The sequence below is a fragment of the Octopus sinensis genome, linkage group LG4 (genome assembly GCF_006345805.1).
Source record: "Octopus sinensis linkage group LG4, ASM634580v1, whole genome shotgun sequence".
Taxonomy (NCBI): domain Eukaryota; kingdom Metazoa; phylum Mollusca; class Cephalopoda; order Octopoda; family Octopodidae; genus Octopus; species Octopus sinensis.
The window spans coordinates 96,283,525-96,308,669 of NC_043000.1; the positions used below are offsets into that span (position 1 = coordinate 96,283,525).

The 25,145-nt window shown below is 35.2% G+C and overlaps 1 protein-coding gene across 5 annotated transcripts in view; it reads right to left on the bottom strand.

The window, feature by feature from the left end:
- Positions 1–25,145, bottom strand: part of LOC115210292 (PHD finger protein 14) — a 73,399-nt gene that overhangs the window by 20,182 nt on the left and 28,072 nt on the right. For 4 of the 5 annotated variants that reach the window (XM_036502253.1, XM_036502252.1, XM_029778805.2 and 1 more), the window contains exons 3-13: positions 24,185–24,307; positions 21,803–22,077; positions 20,064–20,161; positions 16,792–16,847; positions 14,160–14,260; positions 12,559–12,614; positions 10,430–10,541; positions 6,504–6,598; positions 5,264–5,312; positions 3,284–3,424; positions 2,093–2,168 (exon numbers count right to left, since the gene is read on the bottom strand). In XM_036502253.1, the coding sequence (XP_036358146.1) occupies positions 2,093–2,168; positions 3,284–3,424; positions 5,264–5,312; positions 6,504–6,598; positions 10,430–10,541; positions 12,559–12,614; positions 14,160–14,260; positions 16,792–16,847; positions 20,064–20,161; positions 21,803–22,077; positions 24,185–24,307 (1,182 nt within the window). The remainder of the gene's footprint in view (positions 1–2,092; positions 2,169–3,283; positions 3,425–5,263; positions 5,313–6,503; positions 6,599–10,429; positions 10,542–12,558; positions 12,615–14,159; positions 14,261–16,791; positions 16,848–20,063; positions 20,162–21,802; positions 22,078–24,184; positions 24,308–25,145) is intronic. The other variant, XM_036502251.1, reaches the window with a different exon arrangement.

The window sequence follows — 25,145 nt, forward strand, 5'->3', positions numbered from 1 at the left end:
TTTCTTGCTGAACAACTTGCACAGATTTGATTACTGTGATCTAACGTCTCTGCTGTACATTAGCTCATAAAATCAACACTGCCTGTACAGGTGCATGGTGTCCCACATGTCTGAACAGAAATAAATTCATAAAATCTCCCATGCTTAAAGCATGCTGTATAATATATATCTCACAGCAAACTGATATAATAGAAGTATTTTGAATCTAGGTAATGCTGAGTCTTACAACCAAATGTCATTATATGCTATATATATATATATTGGGCTGGTGCACAATTATTGCGGCTTTTTTTTCAACAAATTTTATTCGAGAAAAACATTAACTATACTTAATAAAAACATCTTTAAATGATGGTCTGACCGTCTGCCAAGCAAATGGGAAGCGGTAATTGAAGTAGATGGTGAATATGCTCCGGAATAATCATTTAAAGATGTTTTTGCTACATGTTGTTATTGCTTTTGTTGAAAAAAAGCCACAGTAATTATGCACCAATCCAATATATATATCACTGGGAACTTATATAAGATGAGTTTCAGGTAATGCTGAACCTTACAACTGCATGTCATTAAGATTTTCTCAAGGATATTTCTTCATTGTGATTTTTGTAGAGTAGAGGCAAAATGGCTGACTACATGAGATCAGTTTTATATTTAAGAGATGAGGAATTATGTACTTTATTTACATTCGACGGATATTGGGAAATTTCAAACCTGGGTTCTCATTCCTAAGCAAAAACATCTTTAAATGATTATTCTGGAGCATATTCACCATCTACTTCATTATATATAGGGTATTATATATATATATATATATATAATATATATATATATATATATATATATATATATATATATTATATTAAATTAGAGATAAAACCACTATTAGGCAAATCATACAATGAAAAACTTAAGCCAATACATAAGATTAATTAATTTATATTATTTTAAATATATATCAAAATTATTAAAAAAAGATAATGACTATGACACTACGATCATTTCATGGCTGCCCAATTCGTAAAAATTCGAGTTACAGTCAATCTTCAGGTGATTGAAATATTTATCTTAGCGAGGTTTAACGATTGTAGTGTTATACTCATTATCTTTTTTTAATAATTTTGATATATATTTAAAATAATATAAATTAATTAATCTTATGTATTGGCTTAAGTTTTTCATTGTATGATTTGCCTAATAGTGGTTTTATCTCTAATTTAATATAATATAATATTTTACTATAAAATTGGATTCAATCCTAAATCTGATTTTTCCCTGTAAGTTTGGATTTATTCCCTAATATTTTATTATATATATATATATATATATATATATATATATATATAAAATACCTTAAGAATGAGAACCCAGGTTCGAAATTTCCCTAAGACACCTGAAGAAGGCTGGAGTGTATATCAGCCGAAACTTTGTGTTAACAACAAACAAAATGAGGACAAATATCCGTCGAATGTAAATAATGTACATGAGATCAGTGTCACCATCCTTTCATAAGTACATTTCTATTGAACTACGCTTTGCTTGTTTCAATTTATTTTTGAAAAGAAGTTAACAAAATAACTTTATCTTTATTAAGCTAGTGTTTGGAACAAACACTTTAAAAATAGTAGGATTGTATCATAGAACAAGGAACAATCTCAGACAGGTCATTATCAAAAGGGTTAAGCATGGGCCACACTGGGTAATTGACACTCTCACCCCGTGTTAATGTATGCTGTTAAAAGGGCCCTGAATGAGATATTGAATTTGCGGCTTGAGTTCAAATCAAACTTCATACATTTCACAATACCTCAAAGCAAGAGCCTCTTTTTCACATGCTTCTATTGAATGTTATCTGCATCAACTAGCATTCAAGATATTTGCCTCCACCTAAGAAGTACAAAAATTAATCCTTGACTTAAGAACCCTAAAGGTCTGTGAAAAGAGATGAACTTATAAAACATCCTATGATGTCCTTAAGTTCAACTGATACCCCATTGGTGATAAATGTTGTAATGCATAGCAATAGACACAGGGAAGTGTTAACAGCAGGGGCAGGTTGGTTCCTGTTAATTTAGATGATGACTTACAGCCTTACCCCATGATGGTGTACTTCGTGCTTTTGCAAGAAGATACTTCTGACGACGCCTGTTCAGTTTCCTTTGAAATCTAGCCTGAAAAATAAGTTTAAGTATATATATATATAAACATACATATATACACACACATATCAAACAAAGAAGAGAGTAATCACTACTAAAGTTGTAGTAAATATTTAAATATATACATGTTCTTGGTAGAAGCAGTCATATTATGTGCATGCATATAAATGGAAAAAATACCAAGATGTTAACAATGCAGAGAAGCTAAAGTACGGAAAAGTAGAATAACATCTTATTATCATTATTTATGTCTAGCAGAACTGTTAGTGCCTCAGACTAAATATTTTGTAGCATTTCTTCTGCATCATTACATTCTGGGTTCGAATCCATGTTGAGATCAGCTTTACTTTTCCTGTTTTCAGAGTTGATAAAATAAAGCATCAGTCAAGTACCTGGGTCAATGTAATGAACAACTTCATCCCTCTAAAATTATTGGCCCTGTGCTATAATTAGAAATAATTATATGTCTACTTTCTAGGTTTTTACATTTTTTAATGTAATTATCCAATATTAAAGAGCCAGTTTGCAAAATGTCTACAGCTTTCCATCCACCACCATCCTAGCTTAATATCCAGTAGTCCCAACTAATAAGCATAGAGATAACCTAAGCTACCTTAGACTACAGCAGTAAAGTGTCTTTTACTGCCACAATATGAGCCCAATTGACAACATTATGGACAGATTTACCTCTCCTGTAGTATTGAGCTTTATAGCTCAAGTACTTTGAAATGTCTCTTAACCTGGTAACACATCTCAAAGACAACTTCAGCTGTCTTAAGATTTCTACACTGAATTTCTCCTGCTCTCATAAAGCCATGGTGAACACATGTAGCATCACTATGATGAGATATGGTTTTCCTGCCATAGTGACCCCTCTAGTATAAATAACTTGATAGCTAATTTTCCCATCATCCTACCAAAACATTCAAGATTTGGAAGGTTTTCCCAAACTGATATTCCTTTTTCTACCAATCAAACCTATAAATGTTTAATGAAGGGAATTACAGAAGAGCTAAGTATTTCCATAATGATATGGGGGTAGCAATTTTAGTTATCTAACTTTTATAGCTTGTATTTGTTACAAATAGGTAAATACACACAAAATTTTTTTTCTTAAATATGCCTACTTTTTCTTTTTCATCTTCTATCTCTTTTTCTGAATGCATTTTCACATGTGACTGAATGGCTAGCCAATTGCGTCTCTTTGCTCGAGCTGTTGTTTTGTCAGCATGCATTTTGCAGTATGCAAAAAATGGATCAGCAATATCCTGAAATAACAAAATAATCAAAAATTGAAGAATTTTTTTCTACTGTGTCATCACACACAAGACTGATAATTGAAACATTGATAATTTAAAATATTCTCTCAAGACAAATACTACAGTTTATATATATGTAAATATATATATATATATACACACACAGGGTACAATGGCTAAATTGTCGTCATTTTATATTTTTAATTTCAAAAATGTGCATTGTTTGTTTTTGATTTTGTCAACTATACAGTATAATAGGGTCAGTTGGGCACCGTCTGTGAGAAAACAGCACCATGACGCAATTCACCCTGCCAGAAGCTCCAATATGAACATTTCAGTGCTTAGGTGTCAATTTGAGGACAGTGCAGAGGATTCGAAAGAGTTGGATGAGTTTAATGGCGATTGTGAAGGCAATGGCAGCTTGGAAAACTCACTTTGATTGTTCTGATAAGAAAAGAACTCCTGAATTTGTTGGTGAGATCTGGGACATGATTGACAACAATCTCTCCAAGTCAATCAAGTCCATTGCCAGGGACATCGGAGTGTCTGAGTCTCTTATCAGGCAAGTAGTGCATGAAAACATTTGGTGTTCCTCATGCAAGATGAGAAAGGGACAATCTTTATCTCAAGCCACCAAGGACAAGAGGAAAGATCACACTACGAAGCTTTCAAACAAACTCAAGCATCCTCTTCAACTGAACATGCTTTGGTTTTTCTCATATGAGAAAAATTTCTGCCAGGATCAGATGGTAAACACACAGAACAACCATTGGCTAGTTATGTCTCCAAAACATGTACTGAGAGTGATAAAAATCAAACACCCAGTCAACGTCACTAGTGATGATGATGTTATACCTCCATTCATCTTCCCACATGGCTTCAGACTCAACACAGAGGCTTACATCAAGTGCCTGGAGGAGATAGTGCTGTCCTGGGTCAAGAGGGTGGCTGCTGGAAGACCCTATTTCTGGTAACAGGACTTTGCACCATGCCACACAATCAGAACCCAGTTATGGCTGTCTGACAATTTCTGTGACCACATCATCCCTAACATCTGGCAACCTAATTCCCCAGACTGCAACCCCCTTGATTATTATGTGTGGGGAGCAGTTGAGCGAGAGACCAACAAAACTCCTTGTAACACCAAAGATGAAGTGAAGGCAAGGATTATGGCAGCATACACCAACTTAAACAAGGAGTCTGTCCAGAAGAGTTGCAGGAGATTCCAAAGTCGTCTGGAGGCCATGGTTGAAGCCAACAGTGATTTAATTGAATAAATTTACTCTTTAGTATCTGAAGATATTTTAATGTAATTTTGGTAAATATATGTTAAAATGAGATGTCAGTGTTATTTTCATTTTTGTGTAACTTAAATGACAATTTATTCATCATACTCTGTATATATACACAAATACACACACATTAATATTGAACAATGGGAATGAGTGCTCAACACCACATTGATGGATACAGATTTGTTATTTATAGGTTAAGGCTACCATTAGTTTCAGGTTATAAGAGAAATCCCTTAACAATTACCAAACCTGCAACATGGAGCACTGGTGTTTGTCTTCACACACACACATATAATATTATATATGATGGGCTTCTTTCAGTTTCCATCACTTACAAGGCTTTGGTTGGCTCAGGGCTATAGTATAGCACATTTACCCAAGGTGCCATACAGTGGGATTGAACCCAAAATCATGTGGTTGGGAAGTAAACTTCTTAACCACACAGTCACACCTGAGCCTGCCTTCATTTTTAGAGTATAACAGGGATTATTGAAAAAATGTGATTTAGAAGTTTTCATGAAGAAATCAGATCATTAATAGTAGTAGTACATACCATTACTTCTTCAGGAGGAGCTTCAGCTAATAAACCTTCTCGTTGAGCACTGCATTAGAAATTAACAAAAATATTTTCAGATGGAGAAAAATCAAAGGGCTTTGCAAAGACTTTTGAGAAATTATTTATGACTTATTAAAAGAAAATTAAAGAATTATAGTATAATTAATGAAGCTGAAAATATGATAATTTGAGGAATTATTTTATTGTAGCATGTTTTCACTATGATGTGAAAACCATTCATCACAAGATTTTATTAAAAGATTGCATTACAATTAATCATGGATGTACACATGGCTGTATTATTAAGAAGTTTGCTTTGCAGCTACATTTTTTTGAGCTGGAATGCACTGCACAGCACCTTAAATATCTTTTACCATAGCCGTCTGTGTATCATACACACATATAAACCATTCACAGGTATGATGCTGTGGATTTATTCCACGAGAAAATTTCTTCGTATACATATTGTACTGACAACAAAATATATTGGAGTGAGACAAACATTAGCCCAGCAGTGACTCCATGCCTAAAAATAATTCCTCCCTACCCAACATATAGAAAATTGTGATTAATACATTCACTGATGTTACAGAAAGCTTGTTGGGCTGTAATAAACTCAGTGTATGCAACTGAAGCAGAATTATATGAAAATCATCATTTGTATACCATACTTAACGTGTACATACATCTGAAAGGCATGATACTATAGTTTTTGTCGGAGAGAAACTGGTTTCATTGACATGTATCAAAAACAATAAGTGTTACATGCCCTGCTCTGCTTAAACAATTAAAGAAAGAAAACACTGAAGATATTGAAAAATGATATAAATTGTTATTTAAGAGTACACAGCAGGTTGAATTTAATAATAGAGCAACTGTGAAGGGTTGAAATGTTGTAAACATTGATTGACTCTGTATTGCACTTAACTTACAATAACCTCAACCACCTAGTGTTAAATAAGTATACAGTTCACTACTTTAGGGAACAGGAGCATTGTATAATCAACAAATGTTTTATAAGCTGGAAACTGGAGATGGCATTGGGAAGTTATATCATTGTATATTTTTCCTGAACCGCAACAAAAGGATAAAGATTATGGTGATGCATCAATAAATCCAATGGATTACAAAACATTATTATTTTCCTTTTGAAGGAAACAGAAAAGAAAATAAACATTCTTAAAAACGTGTTAAAAAAACTAAAAGGAAAACCACAGAATAACGATAAGAATCTTACCAAGTAACATGGAAGTAAGCCCGGCACATTCCTGCATCACAGCTAATACACACTCCAGTTCGACTAAAGCGGTTATCTTCACATAATGAACAGTCCTAATAAAGAAATAACGATAGTATTGCAGTATTTCAGTTGAAAAACCGTTTTAAATCAACACAGCAATTAACAGATAAACCATCCAATCATACACATGCTGCAAAACTGAAAAGTAAGCTTTCATAGTTCTAGAAGGGCAACAAACCTGACATTTGAAGGGACTCTGTGACTATTGATATATATATATACATACATCCAGCGCTGCCCCGACTGGCCTCGTGCCGGTGGCACGTAAAAAGCACCATCCGTTCGTGTCCGTTGCCAGCCTCACCTGGCCCTCGTGCCGGTGGCACATAAAAAGCACCATCCGTTCGTGGCCGTTTGCCAGCTCTGTCTGGCACCTGTGCGGGTGGCACGTAAAAAGCACCCACTACACTCACGGAGTGGTTGGCGTTAGGAAGGGCATCCAGCCATAGAAACACTGCCAGATTTGACTGGGCCTGATGAAGCCTTCTGGCTTCACAGACCCCAGTAGAACCATCCAACCCATGCTAGCATGGAAAACGGACGCTAAACGATGATGATGATATATAATACTTAAACATATAAAAGGGAAATGGAAAATTAATTAAAATTTTCACTTCCAGTGGCCTAACGTGTAAAAATTTAGTCCCAAAAGACTATGAATTAGTCATAATATATAGTGTACATTTAAACACATAAGGAATCCACTCGTGGAATTCAACACACTAGAAAGAACAGCTAGGTTCTATAACCACAAAAATTAGGGATAAAATTCGACAGGAACGAAATGAAAAATAAAAACATTTTACCATCAAGTTTCCTGGACCAATTGGTTTCTGATTTTAGTTTAGCAAGCAAATAATATTTGCTCACGAGGTGAAATCATTGCCAACAGGTACACTTTGGGTTAACCCAAGGTGTACCTGAAAATCAGAAACCAATTGGTCCAGGAAATTTGATGTTAAAATGTTTTTATTTTTCATTTCGTTCCTGTCGAATTTTATCCCTAATTTTTGTGGTTATAGAACCTAGCTGTTCTTTCTAACGTGTTAAATTCCACGAGTGGATTCCTTATGTGTTTAAATGTACACTATATATATACATACATATATATATATATATATATATATATATATATTTTTTAAATAATAAGGGTGAAAAATTGAATATTAATTTGATTAATATCAATTTAAAACCAATGGTCTAGCATATTAAAATCTGAAGATTCAGAAAAATTATATTACATACATATAAGAGGGATGACCACTACATGGACATCCATTATGCTAGAAGTAGATCCGCTATGGTCTTACCACTAAGAAAGGAATGTTCTCAAGAAAAATTTAGCAAACGCCAGAAGGTAAGCGAGCAAGAAAATGAAAAGAAACAAAATATAGATTAAGTACAAACTAGTTTCGCTATTACCACTTACGTAATTGTCCGTAGCTCATCAGTATGATCATCATTGCAAATATAATTCGCAGAACTATACACGAGACGCCCGCATGAAATTGAACATGTATACAGTTCTACCAATTACGAGGACTTTTAAAAGATAACCCCAAGTGTAATTGGTAGAACTGTATACATATTCAATCTCATGCGGACGTCTCGTGTATAGTTCTGCAAATAATATTTGCAATGACGATCATACTGATGAGCTATGGATGATTACGTGAGTATTTATGTAAGTGGTAATAGCGAAACTGGTTTGTGATTAATCGATATTTTGTTTCTTTTCATTTGTCTTGCTCACTTATATTCTGGCGTTTGCTAAATTTTTCTTGAGAACATTCCTTTCTTAGTGGTAAGACCATAGTGGATCTACTTCTAGCATAATGATGTCCACGTAGTGGTCATCCCGCTTATATCATCATCATCATCATCATCATCGTTTAACGTCCGCTTTCCGCGCTAGCACGGGTTGGACGGTTTGACCGGGTCTGGGAAGCCAGGGGCCGCACCAGGCTCCAGTCTGAATCTGGCAGAGTTTCTACGGCTGGATGCCCTTCCTAACGCCAACCACTCCGTGAGTGGATTGGGTGCTTTTTACGTGCCACCTGCACAGGGGCCGGAGGGTCCGGCATCGTCACGATCGGTTCGAGCATTTTAACGTGTCAGCGGCACATGGGCAACGAGGTCCGGGGTACTTTGGGGATCCAGGGTACTTTGGGGATCCGGGGTACTTAGAATGAGTAGGGGGTATGTGGAATTGCTGCAGAAAGCAGCCCGGGTCTTTGTAGTCACAGCATTTATCATCACTGAGTAACGTAATTAGGTAGAGGAAAGAAATACAGATATTCTAGAGTTGAGTTGGGGAGGGGGAGGTCCAGTTGAGGCGGGTAATATAGGAGGGCAACCAGTGGGGAAGGTTGGGGTAAGGAGGAACGATGGCAGGAAGGGTTGGTGTAGGTTCCTAAGAAATAAAAACATAGGATATACGAGGCGGGAGGGTGCTAAAGGGGATAGTCGGAATGAGGCAGTGTCAGGAGGAAGCATAAGATCGGTGGGCAGTTGATGAGCTATGGCGCTAGCAGCTTGTCTTTTCACAGTGAAAGCATATGAGGAGAAGGGGTAGGGGGGGGAGGGGGAGGGAGTAGGGCGTACCCGGTGTAGATGAGTAAGGCGTATCCGGTGTAGATGGTGAGGACAGGGTATACTGGTATTGGTGGTGGGAGGTGAGGAACAGTGTTCACCGGTATTGGTGGTGGGGGTGAGAACAGTGTTCATCGGTATTGGTGGTGGGGGTGGGGGGGCGGGCGCACCGCCAATGGCTGAAATGGCTGAGAGATGGGAAGAGATGGGAAGAGATAGGATTACGGCTTGAGGTAGCCTGGCCTAAGGTTAAATTTTGTAGAGAGAGATAGAAAGATAAATCAAGTTATGGCGAAGGCTTGAAAGTAGCCTAAAAGGTTAAATTTTCGTAACAATGTATGAAGAAACGTAGTAACAACGAATAAAATAGTAAGATAAATTTTTAAGAACTTGCTGCGGACATCGAACGGGAGTTGAAATTGAATTGGGAATTTAAATTATAGAATCGTAATGGTGAGAGGAGGAAAAAAGACCGCCAATGGCTGAAATGGCTGAGAGATGGGAAGAGATGGGAAGAGATAGGATTACGGCTTGAGGTAGCCTGGCCTAAGGTTAAATTTTGTAGAGAGAGATAGAAAGATAAATCAAGTTATGGCGAAGGCTTGAAAGTAGCCTAAAAGGTTAAATTTTCGTAACAATGTATGAAGAAACGTAGTAACAACGAATAAAATAGTAAGATAAATTTTTAAGAGTAGATGTATATATATATATATAGTTGAAATTTACAGAAAAGCAAAAGACGAAGACAGATACATAAACAACAAACAGGTATATTAGTTTGACGCTCAGGAAGGCGAGAAAGTCTTAACAGAAAGGAACACAAGGAAATAAACAGAGAGAGAATAAAAAAAGCTTTTGGAGCTAGCAGACGATATATAAATACACATATATGTATATTATATATACAAACACAAACGCATTACATATATATGCATATATGGGTACAGGACATCACAAACAGTAAACAACATGAAATACGAAAACAAATAATTTGAATACGCAAACAACAAGAGAAACAAATGGAAAACAGGACAAGTAACATAGAGAACGACTCTTCATCAGTTGTTGGCTGCCTATCTACTCCTCATTTCAAGTATTGAACGACAATATGAGTCTTCAAAGGCAGTTGCTCCCACAAAAGCCAAAATAAAATTTGGGATTTTATGGATGGTCAAAGTAGATAGATAGATAGATAGATAGATAGATATAGATAGATAGACAGACAGATAGTCTAAAAGAAACATTGTAGCAATTGATAAAGAATTAATTACTTTGGCTCCCCATCTTGCATATGGCATTTCAAATAATGTGACAGCACTCAGTCGGTCAACATCTCCAAATGCTACACCTGGGGTATATAATGCACACACCAAATGAACCCATCTGAAGAAAAACAAAAAGATTAAAATCACCAATGAACCAATGATTATAAGTAACATCAATTTTATCAACACCTTTTTACCATTATACTGATGTCTTACATGGGCAGAAGGCTTACATGATTTATATGGGAAAGGGAATACATTTCTCAATAATAGGTGAAATGACTACATCATTTAATTTGGAGGAGAATGTAAGCATTGAGAAGAAAACTGTAAAAAAAAAACCTGTGAATTAAGTCCTTTGCTAGACCTGTTTTGCACTAAGTTAATGGTACAGAATCATGTTACTTTTGCTGTTTAAAAATCCAATGAACCAATGATATTACTCCAAGTTATTTAGAATGGTGCTCTAACGTTCTCAAATATTCGTCAGCTCTTTCTTTCAACTATATAGAAAGTTGATTCCCAGGAGAAATAGTCAAAATGACTTGTATCTACTCTGGTATCATCTTAATTGGGCTTTTTATCTATCATTAGGGGGATGGAAAAATAAAATCAACACTGTGGTATTTGAAATAAGTTTAATATGGAAATAAATAAATAAAATAAAACAATCAGATATTTTTTATAGCACACTAAAAAAAAAAGGATATTTTTATAGTATATAGACTAGAAATTCACTAGCTATGCTGCAATAGGAAAACATTTATAGAATTGATATGCTTCTGGCTAATTGGAAAACAGCAAAAAGTGAAAGACACAGAAGAATTTGCATGAGGTTTGTAAAATGTAACTCTCGGAGTAAGTAGATTAACATCTCAGTGCAACAGTATGTATTGTATAGTTACTATTTATCAGTGGTTCTTAACCACTCTTTTTTTGTAGCATCCCTTTTCAAGTAGTAGTTATGCCTAGTACCTACCTAAATAGCAAGTGAGGTATCACTACTAAACTAACTTAACCTAGAGGATAATTTATAAATTTTACTCAAAAAACGGATTGTATAGGCTTTTAATAGTGAAATGATAAAAAATGAAGGAAGACAAAAGTTGTAAATTTACTTTAAACATTGCAAGTTAATGACTTCCTGTGTCTGAAGAGACCTGGCTAAATTTTATAAATCAGGTTGAGCAACTGTGTAGATTCTACACGGTTATTTGAAACAATCCAATGTATAGAAATGAAGAATAAATAAATGACACATGATGGATGGTGTGATAGAAGTAATGTAACCAAGAATGGGTAATTTAAGAAATAATACATTATATAGTTACTTAATCACCTGTGCAGAGAGGCATAGTACAAGTAAGCTGGGCTCATAACCCAGAGTTCTGTAGACTGAAACTAACTCTGAAGAAATGCATACTATTTTTTGATATTTAGACATTGCAACTGAATCATTTACAAATATACTAACTATATACATGTATATATGCCTACAGGGATACATACAAATTATATTATGCAACAGAAATATATACAGGGTCAAGGGGGTCACCAACAGACTAGGGTACAATAAAACCCAAGTTGCATAGTGGACATAAATAACAACAGGACTTGTAGCAGTGGTTCTCAACCAGGGTCCATATGAGATTTTGTTAAAATTTATCTGCAATAATTGGTTATACTTCAAAAATAAAAAATATATTTTAACAACAATTATTAATACTATTTAAGTATACAAATATAAGATTCTTTTAAACATTGAGGATCTAGTACAGTAAAATGGGAATTAAAGCAGTCTATAGGACAAAAATGGTTGAGAACCACTGGTACATAGGATATATAGCATATATATCCAGCCAAGATATTCTGTTTTATGTTCAAACTGGCCAGATTTAGCCTCTCACACCAACCTTACAGTGTCATTCTAAAGCTAAGCAATCACACCACCGAAATCTCAAAGCTATGAAATAATGCATGATTCATTCAAAAGAATGTGAATAAATAAGCATCACATTTGACAGAGTAATCCGGATGCTAAAGGGTTAGTTTGTTTTATTGATAAAGAAAATAAAATGAAGAAAATCTAGAAGTGAGATTAAGGATAGCAGAAATTATATTTTGGTTATACTTACTTGCCTGCATCTGTTTCTTTAAAAATTCCACCATAGTTTGGACATAATTCGCAACTCTATCAGGCAGGGAAAGATTAAAGAAACAAAAATAATAACAAATAAAAAAGGGTTAATTTCTTTTCATCTTGCAAATCTTTTATCTTAGAAAAAGATTTATGGGTTAAAACAAAAAATATATTTTATGGATATTGGAAGGAGAAAGGTAAAGCTGACATAGGCAAGATATGAACTCAGAATATAATGAGACTTAAATACCACTAGGTAATTTACCTGGTGCTCTATTGATTCTGCAAATCTACTGTCCCATTACTTATGGTCATTGATAATATAATTATTCTCATCAGTACTAACTGCCCACTTTATGTTTAAATGCTATTTAATATATGATGTATTAAGGCAGCAAGCTGGCAGAATTGTTAGCATGCTGGACAAAATGCTTAGCAGCATTTCATCCGACTTTGTTCGGAGTTCAAATTCAGCGAAAGTCAACTTTGCCTTTCATCCTTTTAGGGCTGATAAAATAAGTCCCAGTTGAGTACCGGGATCAATGTAATTGACTAGTCCCGTCTCCCAAAACTGCGGGCCTTGTGTCAAATTTGTAACCAATATGATATGATGTATTTGTGAGCCTTATTGGTGTTCCCACTAATAAGACTCATAAATACAACATACCATACTCAGGTATGATAAACATTAGGCTGTTTATTATACCTGAATAAAACGTTCTTATGTTGCCCAATGTGGCCATCGAAATCCTAGCTGTGACGACAAATTTGCTGTCACCTGTTATTGAAATAATTTGCAAAATGAGCTCACAGAATACATTTCTCTGCATGCACTTCTCAGGGATTCCTCCTCATTTTTTTAACATCCACTTTTCCATGCACATAATGTGTGTGTGTGTGCGTGCGCACCTGTCTGTCTGCATATGCATAAATACATACATACATACATATATTCACATAGGCATGGTTATGCGGTTAAGAAGCTTGCTTCCCAACTATGTGGTTTCAGGTTCAATTCCATTGTATGGCAACTTGAGCAAATGCATTCTATTATATCCTTTGGCTGATCAAAGCTTTCTAAGTAAATTTTCTAGACAGGTGTGTGTGTGTGTGTGTGTGTCCTTGTCTTGATATTGTGTGATGGTTGCAAATGAGTGTCATTCCTTTCTATTCCTCTGCAAAAAAACATTTCTGATCATGGAGAAATGTTACTTTGCAGTGAAACAGACAAGGGTTAGTGACAGGAATCAAGTTGTAGAAAATCTACTTCAATGAATCCCTTCTGACCCATGCAAGCACAGAAATGTGGACATTAAAATGATGATATACATACATCCACACACACAAGTATTCCTTTGTTTGACTCTAAAGCCTTGCTTTTTTCCTGCTTCAATGTTCACACCTGACATCTGACACAGGAAACTCAGGGTAACCCCAGAATGAATCCTTAACCATTAAAAATGAATGAATTTTACGATATCATAAACATTAAGTATTTGGAGTTACAAGCAACAAGTATATTTATTTTTTCTTTTGTTTGTATATCAACACATTATAAAAGACAAAACCCAAAATCTAAGTTTCGTGACTACTTACAGGTTTAACACCAGCTTTACAAGCATCACAAAACCAAGGTTCTGTACTTGCAGATGATTCTGTGCTTGCAGCAGACTGGTTATCACTAATTCCATAACAACCTGCAGTGAACAAATTTTTGTTGACATAATCAATACAGAAAGTTTAAGTCATAAAATTCCTTTGTAAATATAAGATCATTCATAATAAAACAAAGCCACAACAACAATTACATTATAATAATAACAACAAGAGCACTCAGAGAGCATAAACCTCCGCCAAGGCAACACCAACGCCCTCTCAACAATTAGCCGGAGATGATTTTTAAAATGAGAATATTTGAAATAAACTTGACTGCTCTCTCAAACACAAAATACTAAAAACGAACCCGACCACTCTCAAAAATTAAGTAAAAAACCAGAAAAATAATCCAGAATCCTTGTTTGGTACCGGACTGATCCCAATGGTAATGATGGAATGTGAAGGTAGGTGTGCGGGCTGTGTTTGTAATGCTATGTGTGTGTCATCTGTGGTGGGAACAGGGAAAATTTTCTCTATGAAGGACTCTTTAAGTCTATCCACTGATATAGTGTTTTTACGACCATTAAAGTCTATAGTGAAACATTTATCCGTATGTGAAAGAAAACGGAAAGGACCTGCATACAGTGCTATTAACAGAGGTTTAACAACATCATTGCGCACAAAAACACGAGTCCAAGAAGTAAAACTTCCTTCAGGGTAGAGCTAGAAATGCAACTGTCAAGTAAGTGAGAAGGTTTAAACAGGAGCGATATATTCAAAATTGGTAAAACTAAAAATTGTCAAGGATAAATTAAATTTATTACTGTTACTGAATATGTTAGTGTTATTTAATTTCTGAATGATTTTGCTGCCGTTTGTTTATGTAGTTTGATTTCTTTATCCATCAGTTTCTACTAAGATAGAGACATGAGTAAAATTAATAACAGAGAAACGAAAATAAAACTTTGGAAACAGCAACACCACCAAAACTTATGTGGAAACCACGGGCGAGCTTTCACGGGAGATAATCAGGGAAAGACTTGAAAATCAATGTAAGATCGTAATACTTCATGTAAAATAAATATACCAAATAATCCAGAATCCTTGTCTGGTATCGGATTGATCCCCAAATCTAATCAGTTTGTGCTAGTCACAAGGTCAAACATCCCTGAAAGTTTCATCCAAATCCATCCAGCAGTTCTGGAGATATCTTGTCCACAGACAAATAAACACGACTGAAAACAATACCTCCACCTTCGCTAAGGCAGAGGTAATAATAATAATGATAATAATAATGGAAGCACTCCGTCGGTTACGACAATGAGGGTTCTGGTTGATCCGAATCAATGGAACAGCCTGCTCGTGAAATTAACGTGTAAGTGGCTGAGCACTCCACAGACACGTGTACCCTTAACGTAGTTCTCGGGTAGATTCACCGTGACACAGAGAGTGACAAGGCTGGCCCTTTGAAATACAGGTACAACAGAAACAGGAAGTAAGAGTGAGAGAAAGTTGTGGTGAAAGAGTACAGCAGGGATCACCACCATCCCTGCCAGAGCCTCGTGGAGCTTTAGGTGTTTTCGCTCAATAAACACTCACAACGCCCGGTCTGGGAATCGAAACCGCGATCTTATGACTGCAAGTCCGCTGCCCTAACCACTGGGCCATTGCACCTCCTGATAATAATAATAACAATAGATGGAATACCAGGCAGTGGCTCTCAAGGTTTCAGATCTTAACTGATTGGAACTGTTATCATGTACATGCTTTGCCTTGGTGTAAAAGATGGGCTACATCAAATATTTCCCTCAATACTACATATTTGCTTGACCATAACCAGTTAAGCATGTCCTTTAGTGGTTGATGATATGTGCATAGTATTCAGGATACCATAAAAAGACAGAAAAGTGAACAATAAAAAAGCCATAAAATGAGGAAATGGTGCATAGGTATGTCAAGAGCACTGAGTTCTGGAAAGCATGGAATTTTTGAAGGATGCAGTATTCTGACAGCTGTTAACTGATGCTGGTAGTATATTCCATACTCCAACAAATCTGATTGTGAAAAAGTGGTTTCTGAAAGTCATGGTGCTGTGTTGTCTTTTGATTTCATAAGTATACCCATGAATGGTTGAGATGCTGAATTCAAAAAACATAGCCTATGTTGTTGTTGGAAAGACAGTGAATAATCCTATGGGTGTCTAAGTCAGCTGCAAGACATCAAAATTTTATTCATTTGCTTGAAGCCAAAGCTTCACTCTGCTGTTGTTTCAAGATCCACTTATTTATCTTCAGATTATTTTAATATGTAATCAATTTAAACTACAGAAGAGTCAGTGCATTAAAATAAGCTTATTCATTAAAATATAGCTAGAAAATGTAAATACACTCGAAAAGTTTTATAAAATTTTGCATAAAATGTGAGAGGAAGTACTCATCTTTAATAGTCAAGACAAATATATACTTTCTCCCTTTGAGAGACATTCTACAAGGTAGAACAAGAATGGCTTCCAGTTTCCCATTTTTTTAAGAAGCCTAGATAAGCCCCTATCTGGCTCTATAATCTCCAGACAGATTTACTAGTAGATACATTAAAAAATACATTAAAAAAAATGCAAGAATATAGCCCTTACCCTCATGAACAGATACACCACAATTATCACATTCAACAATTTCATCATCTTCTTCACTATAAATAAAGAATAAGGCATAAATATAAAATTATAAACAATAAACAAAGCATAACATTAACCCTTTTGATACCAACCTGGCTGAAACCACTTCTGGCTCTGTAGTAAAAATGTCTTGTTTTTAAAAGTTCTCAATTAAAATCTTCCACCAAACCTTAGCCACAATTTAAGTTCCTAACACTAGCTTAATGATAACTAAGTTATTTTACTAAATTCTTTGTTATATTTAAAATTATTTGGAAGAAACACAGAGCACTTCAACAGAAATATGGTAACAAAAGGGTTAATAAAAAGAAAACAATTTCATGTCTCATAATGGCTTATGAAGTATGAATGATAGAATTTTGAGATGTTCTTTTATTCTTTTACCTGTTTCAGTCATATGACTGCAGCCATGATCGAGTACCACCTTAAAGGATTTTAGTTGAAGAAATTGACTGCAGGACTTATTCTTTGTAAGCCTAGTACTTATTCTACCAGCCACTTTTGCTGAACTGCTAAGTTACAGAGACATAAACACACTAGCATCGGTTGCCAAGTGACAGCAGGAGGACAAACACAGACACACACATGTACACATATATATATACATGCAGGTGCATCCAGTCCACACTGTAAAGTAGTTGGCATTTGGAAGGGCATCCAGCTGTAAAAACCTTGCCAAAACTGACCTCGCCTGTGCTTGTGCCACATAAAAAGCACTAAGTCTACTGTGCTGGGTGGTTGGTGTTAGGAAGGGCATCCTGCTGTAAAAATCCTGTCAAAACAGTCACAGAAGTCTACTGCAGGCTTCTGCTTTGCCAGCTCCTGCCAAACCGTCCCACCCATGCCAGCATGGAAGACAGACAAATGATGAAGATGATATAGAGGGTGTGATGCATAAATTGTCACCATTTTATATTTTTAATTTCCCGCATGTGCATTGTTTGTTTTTGATTTTGTTGACTACACAGCATGGTAAGGTCAGTTGAGCACCGTCTGTGAGAAAAACAGCATCATGACACAATTCACTCTGCCAGAAATTTGGAAACGACATACTGTACTACTTGGCATTTGTGCCAGAAATTCTAATACAAACATTTCAGAGTGTTTGGGTGTCAATCTGAGAACATGTACCAAGAGTGATAAAAATCAAACATCCAGTCAACATCATGGTGTTTAGAGTGATCACTGGTGATAACGACGTTATGCCTCCATTCATCTTCCCACACAACCTCAGACTCAACATGGAGGCTTATATCAAGTGCCTGGAGGAGGTAGTGTTGTTCTGGGTCAAGAGGGTGGCTGCTGGAAGACCCTACATCTGGCAACTGGACTCTGCACCATGCCATACAAGCAGAAGAACCCAGTCACGGCTGCCAGATAATTTCTGCGACCACATCACCCGTAAAGTTTGGCCACCTAACTCCCCAGACTGCAACCCGCTTGATTATTATGTGTGAGACGCAGTTGAGCAAGAGACCAACAAAACTCCTTGTGACACCAAAGATGAAGTGAAGGCAAAGATTATGGCAGCATACACCAACTTAAACAAGGAGACTGTCCAGAAGAGTTGCAGGAGATTCTAAAGTCATCTGGAGGCCTTGGCTGAAGCCAATGGCGATTTTATTGAATAAATTTACTCTTTAGTATTTCAAGATATTTTAATGTAATTTTGGTAAATATGTGTTAAAATGTGATGTCAGTGTTTTTTCCTTTTTGTGTAATTTAGATTCACCGAACCCTTTATATATACAATGGGCTTCTTTCAGTTTCCATGCAGCAAATCTACTCACAAGGCTTTAGTTGGCCCAAGGCTATAGCAAAAGACACTTGTCCAAGGTGCCACACAGTGGGACTGATTCTGGAGCCATGTGATTTGGAAGCAAGCTTCTTACCACACAGCCACACATGCACCTATCATGACAAATGAAGATGATTTAATACCTTCAGGGCTCTCAGTAAATGATCGTGCTTCCACAATTATTTTATTTTCTTAACTCTTTTGTTACCATATTTCTATTGAAACACAGTCTTTGTTTTGATTACTTTTGAAAATAATAAAGGATTTATTAAAATATCTTTAGTGAGGCAAACATGAAAACAGAACTCAATACAGGAGTATATATATATTTTGTTGCTATTAATAATTGGTAGAAGTTACAGAGCAACTTAAGGGCTGAGAGTTATGTGCATTGACACTTACCAAACTGGTTTCAAATCAAAAGGGTTACATTTATAAGCAAGTGATAATGATATTTCTCTGGATTGTTCTAGAACTGTGTCATTTCTTCGCTGGTGTTTTGCATGTAAAATAGCATGAAATTTTGATGGGAGGTTTTAATTAAGATCATTTTAAAACAGGGGGTTTGTATCATAGAACCAGAAAAGGTCTCCAATGGGTTGGTATCAAAAGAGATAACAAAAAAAAAAAAAAGAATATTGCTTTTCTAATTGTGTACATCGTTTAGTTAGAAAATTCTGAAGGAAAGCACAGTACTCTTCCATGTTATGTTTTCCAACTGAAATTTTAACTTTGTTGTTTTGTTTGTACCTTATGATGAATTATTACTACTTAACTTACAAGTATAAAAATCAAAATACAGCCTTTATCATTGGTATTCATCATTTCATATTTGAACTATCAAAATAGATGTATAAAAATGTTCAGTTAAGTTGCTGTAGATCATTAGTCGGTCAGCTGAAAGGAGATTGGCAGGGGAGGGGGGTATTTTTCTATGTCATCATCAGTAATGAACTATCAAAGATATTTTTTTTTAAATGATGTGTATAACATTTACAATGTATGGACAAATATTGAATGGCAACTAGCTGAAATATTTTGTGTCAGAGAAACTTCTTGAAGAGACTTATGTGTTTAAAAAAACACACTTTTTCATATTCATTACAAATATTACACAGAGTTATTTTCCAGCTATAAACTGATGTCACAAGAATGAAAGCATGTTCAGCTCACAACTGAAAATAGTAGTGATATATAAAGTAAAGCAGAACATTATTTATCCAAAATATGTGGGTCCAGAATGTTTTGGGATTTCAGAATGATTGTATATTTATATCTATAAATTATTGCATGTAAATTTTAAATTTAAGTAGACTGCAAGGAATGGAGCCATCTAAGTTACCTAAGAACACACCAAAGATATTTGATAACACAAGCACACTCTCACACACACACACATATGGAAGGTAAAAATATGTAAGATTCCATTTACCTAATATCACCTAAACATACACAACAGATGAGAATCTTGATTTGACCAGCTTTGGTTGGAATTGGTGTAGCTGAAGTAATGACATTTCCTTGGAGAGGCTACAAGTAAGAAACAGATTGATAAAATATTAGAATATTAAAAAACCAAGCAAAAAAAATAAAACAGGTAAGAAAATTTTCCTTTTAATATCTTTAGGTTAATAAATTCACATTAGCAGTATTTGTGGAAATTCTGAGTTATTCTGAAAGCTGTAAATGGTTAGAAATTTATAAGAAAACCATGAAATATATGCTTACATATATATCTACATATATACATACAGACACACATAAATATACACATTCATACATTCATGTAGAGAGTTTTCAATGAATATTTCATATACTTCAAAAATTCCTAAGACAAACGTTTTCCAATTCCATATTCCCTTCAGTAAGTACACTATGTCACTCCTTTTGCCTCTCCTTTCCACTATATCACATTCTCCTATGATAAAAATGTTTTATTGCACTCTTTATTCCAACCCTTCTTTCACCTGACTATTTAACCACATAACACAACAGAAATCACTTTCTCCTAGCTCTTATCACTAACACTCTTCTCTGTTTCTGTTTTTCCCCTCTTCCTTCAACTAATCATGTGACAGCATCACATAGTAAGCCTTAGCATATTAACATATAGATATTAAGGACCTTTTACATTGATTTTGAAAGAGGCTTGATCTGAGATCATAGCAAGAAACTTTCTTGATACATAAGAATAAAACATCAGTAACAAGGTCGTACATTTATTAATGTACTTCATAAATTTACACTAAAAAAAAACAAACAAGTCATTCAAATAATAACTATAATAATATCTTCTTCAGCATCAAAATTAAATACATGAACGGAATTTCTAATTATGCTCAGATAAACAGAGAGTTTAAATTATGACTTGGGACCATACTTTGGTCTAATTTATATCAAGACACAATAGTTTCAAAATAAATAGAAAGAATCTGACAGCATTTTTGGTTAGTTAACTTCAGACGTATGTAACCTTTCAGAGATATTGTAATCTTTCTATAGGGGGAGATAATTATGTTAGCTTTATATAGATAGATGGATATAACAAGATAAATATAAAAGAAATAGTGAATATGACTAGTGCTTAATTTTCTTTTCTTTCAGATTAAGTGAGTGAAAGATGTATCTCACCAGGACAGCACACAAATCTATTAAGTAACTTCTTCAAAAAGTGTTGGTGTTACATGAACTGTAATGCGGTACACAATTTCCTGCTCAGAAACACAAAAGTCTACTTTATAAATGCACACATTTTCTGTAATAGGCAAGTGTACATCACAGTTCATTTACTTAGTGGATTCTCTCATCACTGCTTCAGCAAGTGTGGTGAAGAGGTTTAATAATGTCAGTTCTTGAAGAAATAGAAACAGGATTATTGGTAACGATTAGGCAGAGAGAGCTGCAATATTTGGGGCATGTCATCAGTGCCTAGAATCTCAGTACTTATATTCAAGAGAAGATTCAATAGGAAATGAGAAAGGGATAGACTAAGAAGACACTGGTTCTACAACATCATAATATGGACCAGAAGGCCTCTGGCTGAAAATACAACCATGACCAGAATCAAGAATCAATGGAGAGAGAAATATTGCAAGCATCCATGGCCCCTGACATTCAGCAATAGGGATGGGAGTAGAAAGGACAAGATAATAAGAAATATAAGTTATTTACATTTACCAGCTGAGTCTCTGGACATTTGTCGAAAGACTTTTCCGTAAAGACATTAACATCAGTTGATTTGTCTTTGTCACCTAACAAAGGCCCCATCAATGAACTGAGTGTTGTCGTTTCATCTTCCTCCTCATCATCCTCATCATCATCATCATCGTCGTCGCTTGGCTCATGGGCTGCATCAGGGTACTTGAGTTCAGAACCTGGAACACTCCTATCAGAATCACTTGCATCATCTTCTTCCTTAATAGATATGTCACTTCCAGAGTCAGATCCTAGAAATAATTAATATCATATATAATCATAAATAAAAACATTATATATATATATATATATATATATATAGCAATAAGAAAATAGGGAGATCAATAGGTGGTTCATCAACTTTTAGACATTATATTATGTTAACTTATTTATTCATTTACTAAACTGACAATTATGTATATATATATATATATATATATATATATATATATATATGTATATATATTTATATGTGATGAGCATGTGGGGATAAATTATCCAGGTGAGTACCGTCATAGATCTCAGGTATATTCCAGGTTCCAATTAACCACATCAAGTAGTAATAAACATTAATGATTGCTTAGTGTGAGCAATCACACTGTAATTCTTCTGGTGGATAAGTTCAGGTTCGCTTCCCTGGATTATGAATATTTTGAGGAGTGTAAATTTCAAACAATTACAAAGAATACAGAGACTGTACATCTTCAAATTTTTCTTTTAATTTAACAATTAGTTATACAGCATAATTAACTATTAAATTACTACTATAGCCCCAGGTCAACCAAAGCCTTGTGATTCGATCTGGTAGACAGAAACTCAAAAAGGGCTGTTGCATATGTACACACACACACACAGAATTGTTAGCCTGCCAGGCAAAATGCTTAGTGGTATTTCGTCTGCCGTTACGTTCTGAGTTCAAATTCCACCGAGGTCGACTTTGCCTTTCATCCTTTCGGGGTCGATAAATTAAGTACCAGTTACACACTGGGGTCGATATAATCGACTTTATCCGTTTGTCTGTCCTTGTTTGTCCTCTCTGTGATTAGCCCCTTGTGGGTAGTAAAGAAATAGGTATTTCATCTACCGTTACGTTCTGAGTTCAAACTCCACCGAGGTCGACTTTGCCTTTCATCTTTTTGGGGTCGATTAAATAAGTACCAGCAACGCACTGGTGTCAATGTAATCGACTTAAACTCTTTGTCTGTCCTTGTTTGTTCCCTATATGTTTAGCCCCCTGTGGACAATAAAGATATATATATATATCTCAAGACATAATATTTATTTCCACTTAAATATGGATGTTCTATAAGAAAAAGCTATACTGCAGTTGTTACCATGAGAAAAACTCTTATATTGGCTTTTGGTGTTTATATTGCTAGCATGGAAATAAATTCCCACCACCTGCAGCACTAAGCCCATGTATACATCATACACACACACACACACACACACGTGTGTATTTATATCGGTACTTCTTCCTTTTACTCTTTCACTTTCTGTCAATGGTACCATATAACAACAGGAATTATTATTATAGTTATACTGGGCCTGTGTCAAAATTTGAAACCATTATTATGGCTATATGAATTATTTATCAATAATTATTAGTAATGAACATTTATTTAATGAGTCACACACATAAAAGATTATTAATTATCAATATCTGAGTACAAGGATGGTGGTCAGTATCATCAGTCACTATATTTATTAGCCAAAATAGTGTGGACAATCAAGTCAACTCTAGTCTTGTAGTCTTTCCATTTCTTCCAAAGGTCATTTATCAATATTTTTTAATACCAAGTCTAAAGGGATATAACCAAATACCAGTAAGCACTTATGCTTACCACTGCACCAGATCCCATTTTGTTTAGGACAAATAATGACAAAAAAAAATATGTGGCCGATACCAGTGTCATGCAGCTGGCGCATAAAAAGCACCCTTCAAATGTTGGGTGATATGCTGTGCTTGAGAAGACCCGTCAAGCCAAGTGAAGTTGTAGTTGTGGCCGATGCCAGTGTCATGTAACTGGCAGCCATGCTGTGGCACATTAAAATCACTGTTTTGAACATTGGGCCTCACACAAGCAGTGACAAGTGACTGAGACCTTTGGTGATATACCCTGCTGAGAGCGTAGTCATGGCTGATGCCAGTGTTGCGTAACTGACACCTGTGCTGGCAGCACAAAAAGCACCCATTACACTCTTAGAGTGGTTGGCATTAGGAAGGGTATCCAGCTGTAGAAACCGTGCAAAATCAGATTGGAACCTGGTGCAGCTCCTCAACCTACCAGTTTTCAGCCAAACCGTCCAACCCATGCCAGAATGGAAAGTAGATGCTAAATGATGATGATGATATACCTTTCACATGTTTTTCAACTTCAAAGTCACTATCGTCTTCACTATCATCTAATCCTCCAAAATCTATCTGTATAAGGTGCTTTTGAACAGGTTTTACGCGCCGTTTCCGAGGGTCCCGTTGAACTGAAAAGAAAGAAACAGAAAAATAATAACAAAATTTAGAAAATAAATAAGATTTTTACAAAATTAATAGAATGACATAAATATATACTTTATATACATATATACATTAATGCCTCGATATACAAATTAATTTGTTCCTGGAGACCACTTGTAAAGCAGAGTAATAATTCCCCATGGTAGCAATGTTATAAATTGTAATTCAGTCTCAGAAAAATATTTTACCTATAAAATTTATATCTCTCTATATATAATGTTTGTGTGCGTGTCCTTTATACAAATCCACAATTTTTCAGTTAGAGGGCTCGCACTTTCTATGGTCATTCAAAACCGTCCAACGGTGGTCGTGCACTTCTTTACATTTCCCCAGTCACCCCGCAAAGCCATTAAAAAATCAATAGAAGTGACGTTTTTGTGAATTTTCTATCGAAACCCCAATCAAAATGCCCGAAATTTGATACGCCAATTGAATGCCAGCTAGCTGTATGTGATTGGTCGAAGATTTGGACAGTACTCGCGTGTGTGTGCACACGCACGCAGCTGTATATGCATGCACTAGCAGTATGACCTGGCAATGCCGGGTCATAGTGCTATTTCATAAATAAATGGCAATAAAACAAAAATAAGATGTAAAGAATATTTTATGTAAAGTAAAAAGAATGTTAAGATCATTTATAATAAAAAATATTATTATTATACTTGTTTATAACAATACTTGTATTTATATCTAAGTATTATTTACATCTCACAGACATGGGAGTGTGGTAAGAAGTTTATTTCCCAACGTTTGTTTCTATGTTTTAGTTTTTATGATTTTGTTTCTCTTTGTATTCAATGTTTT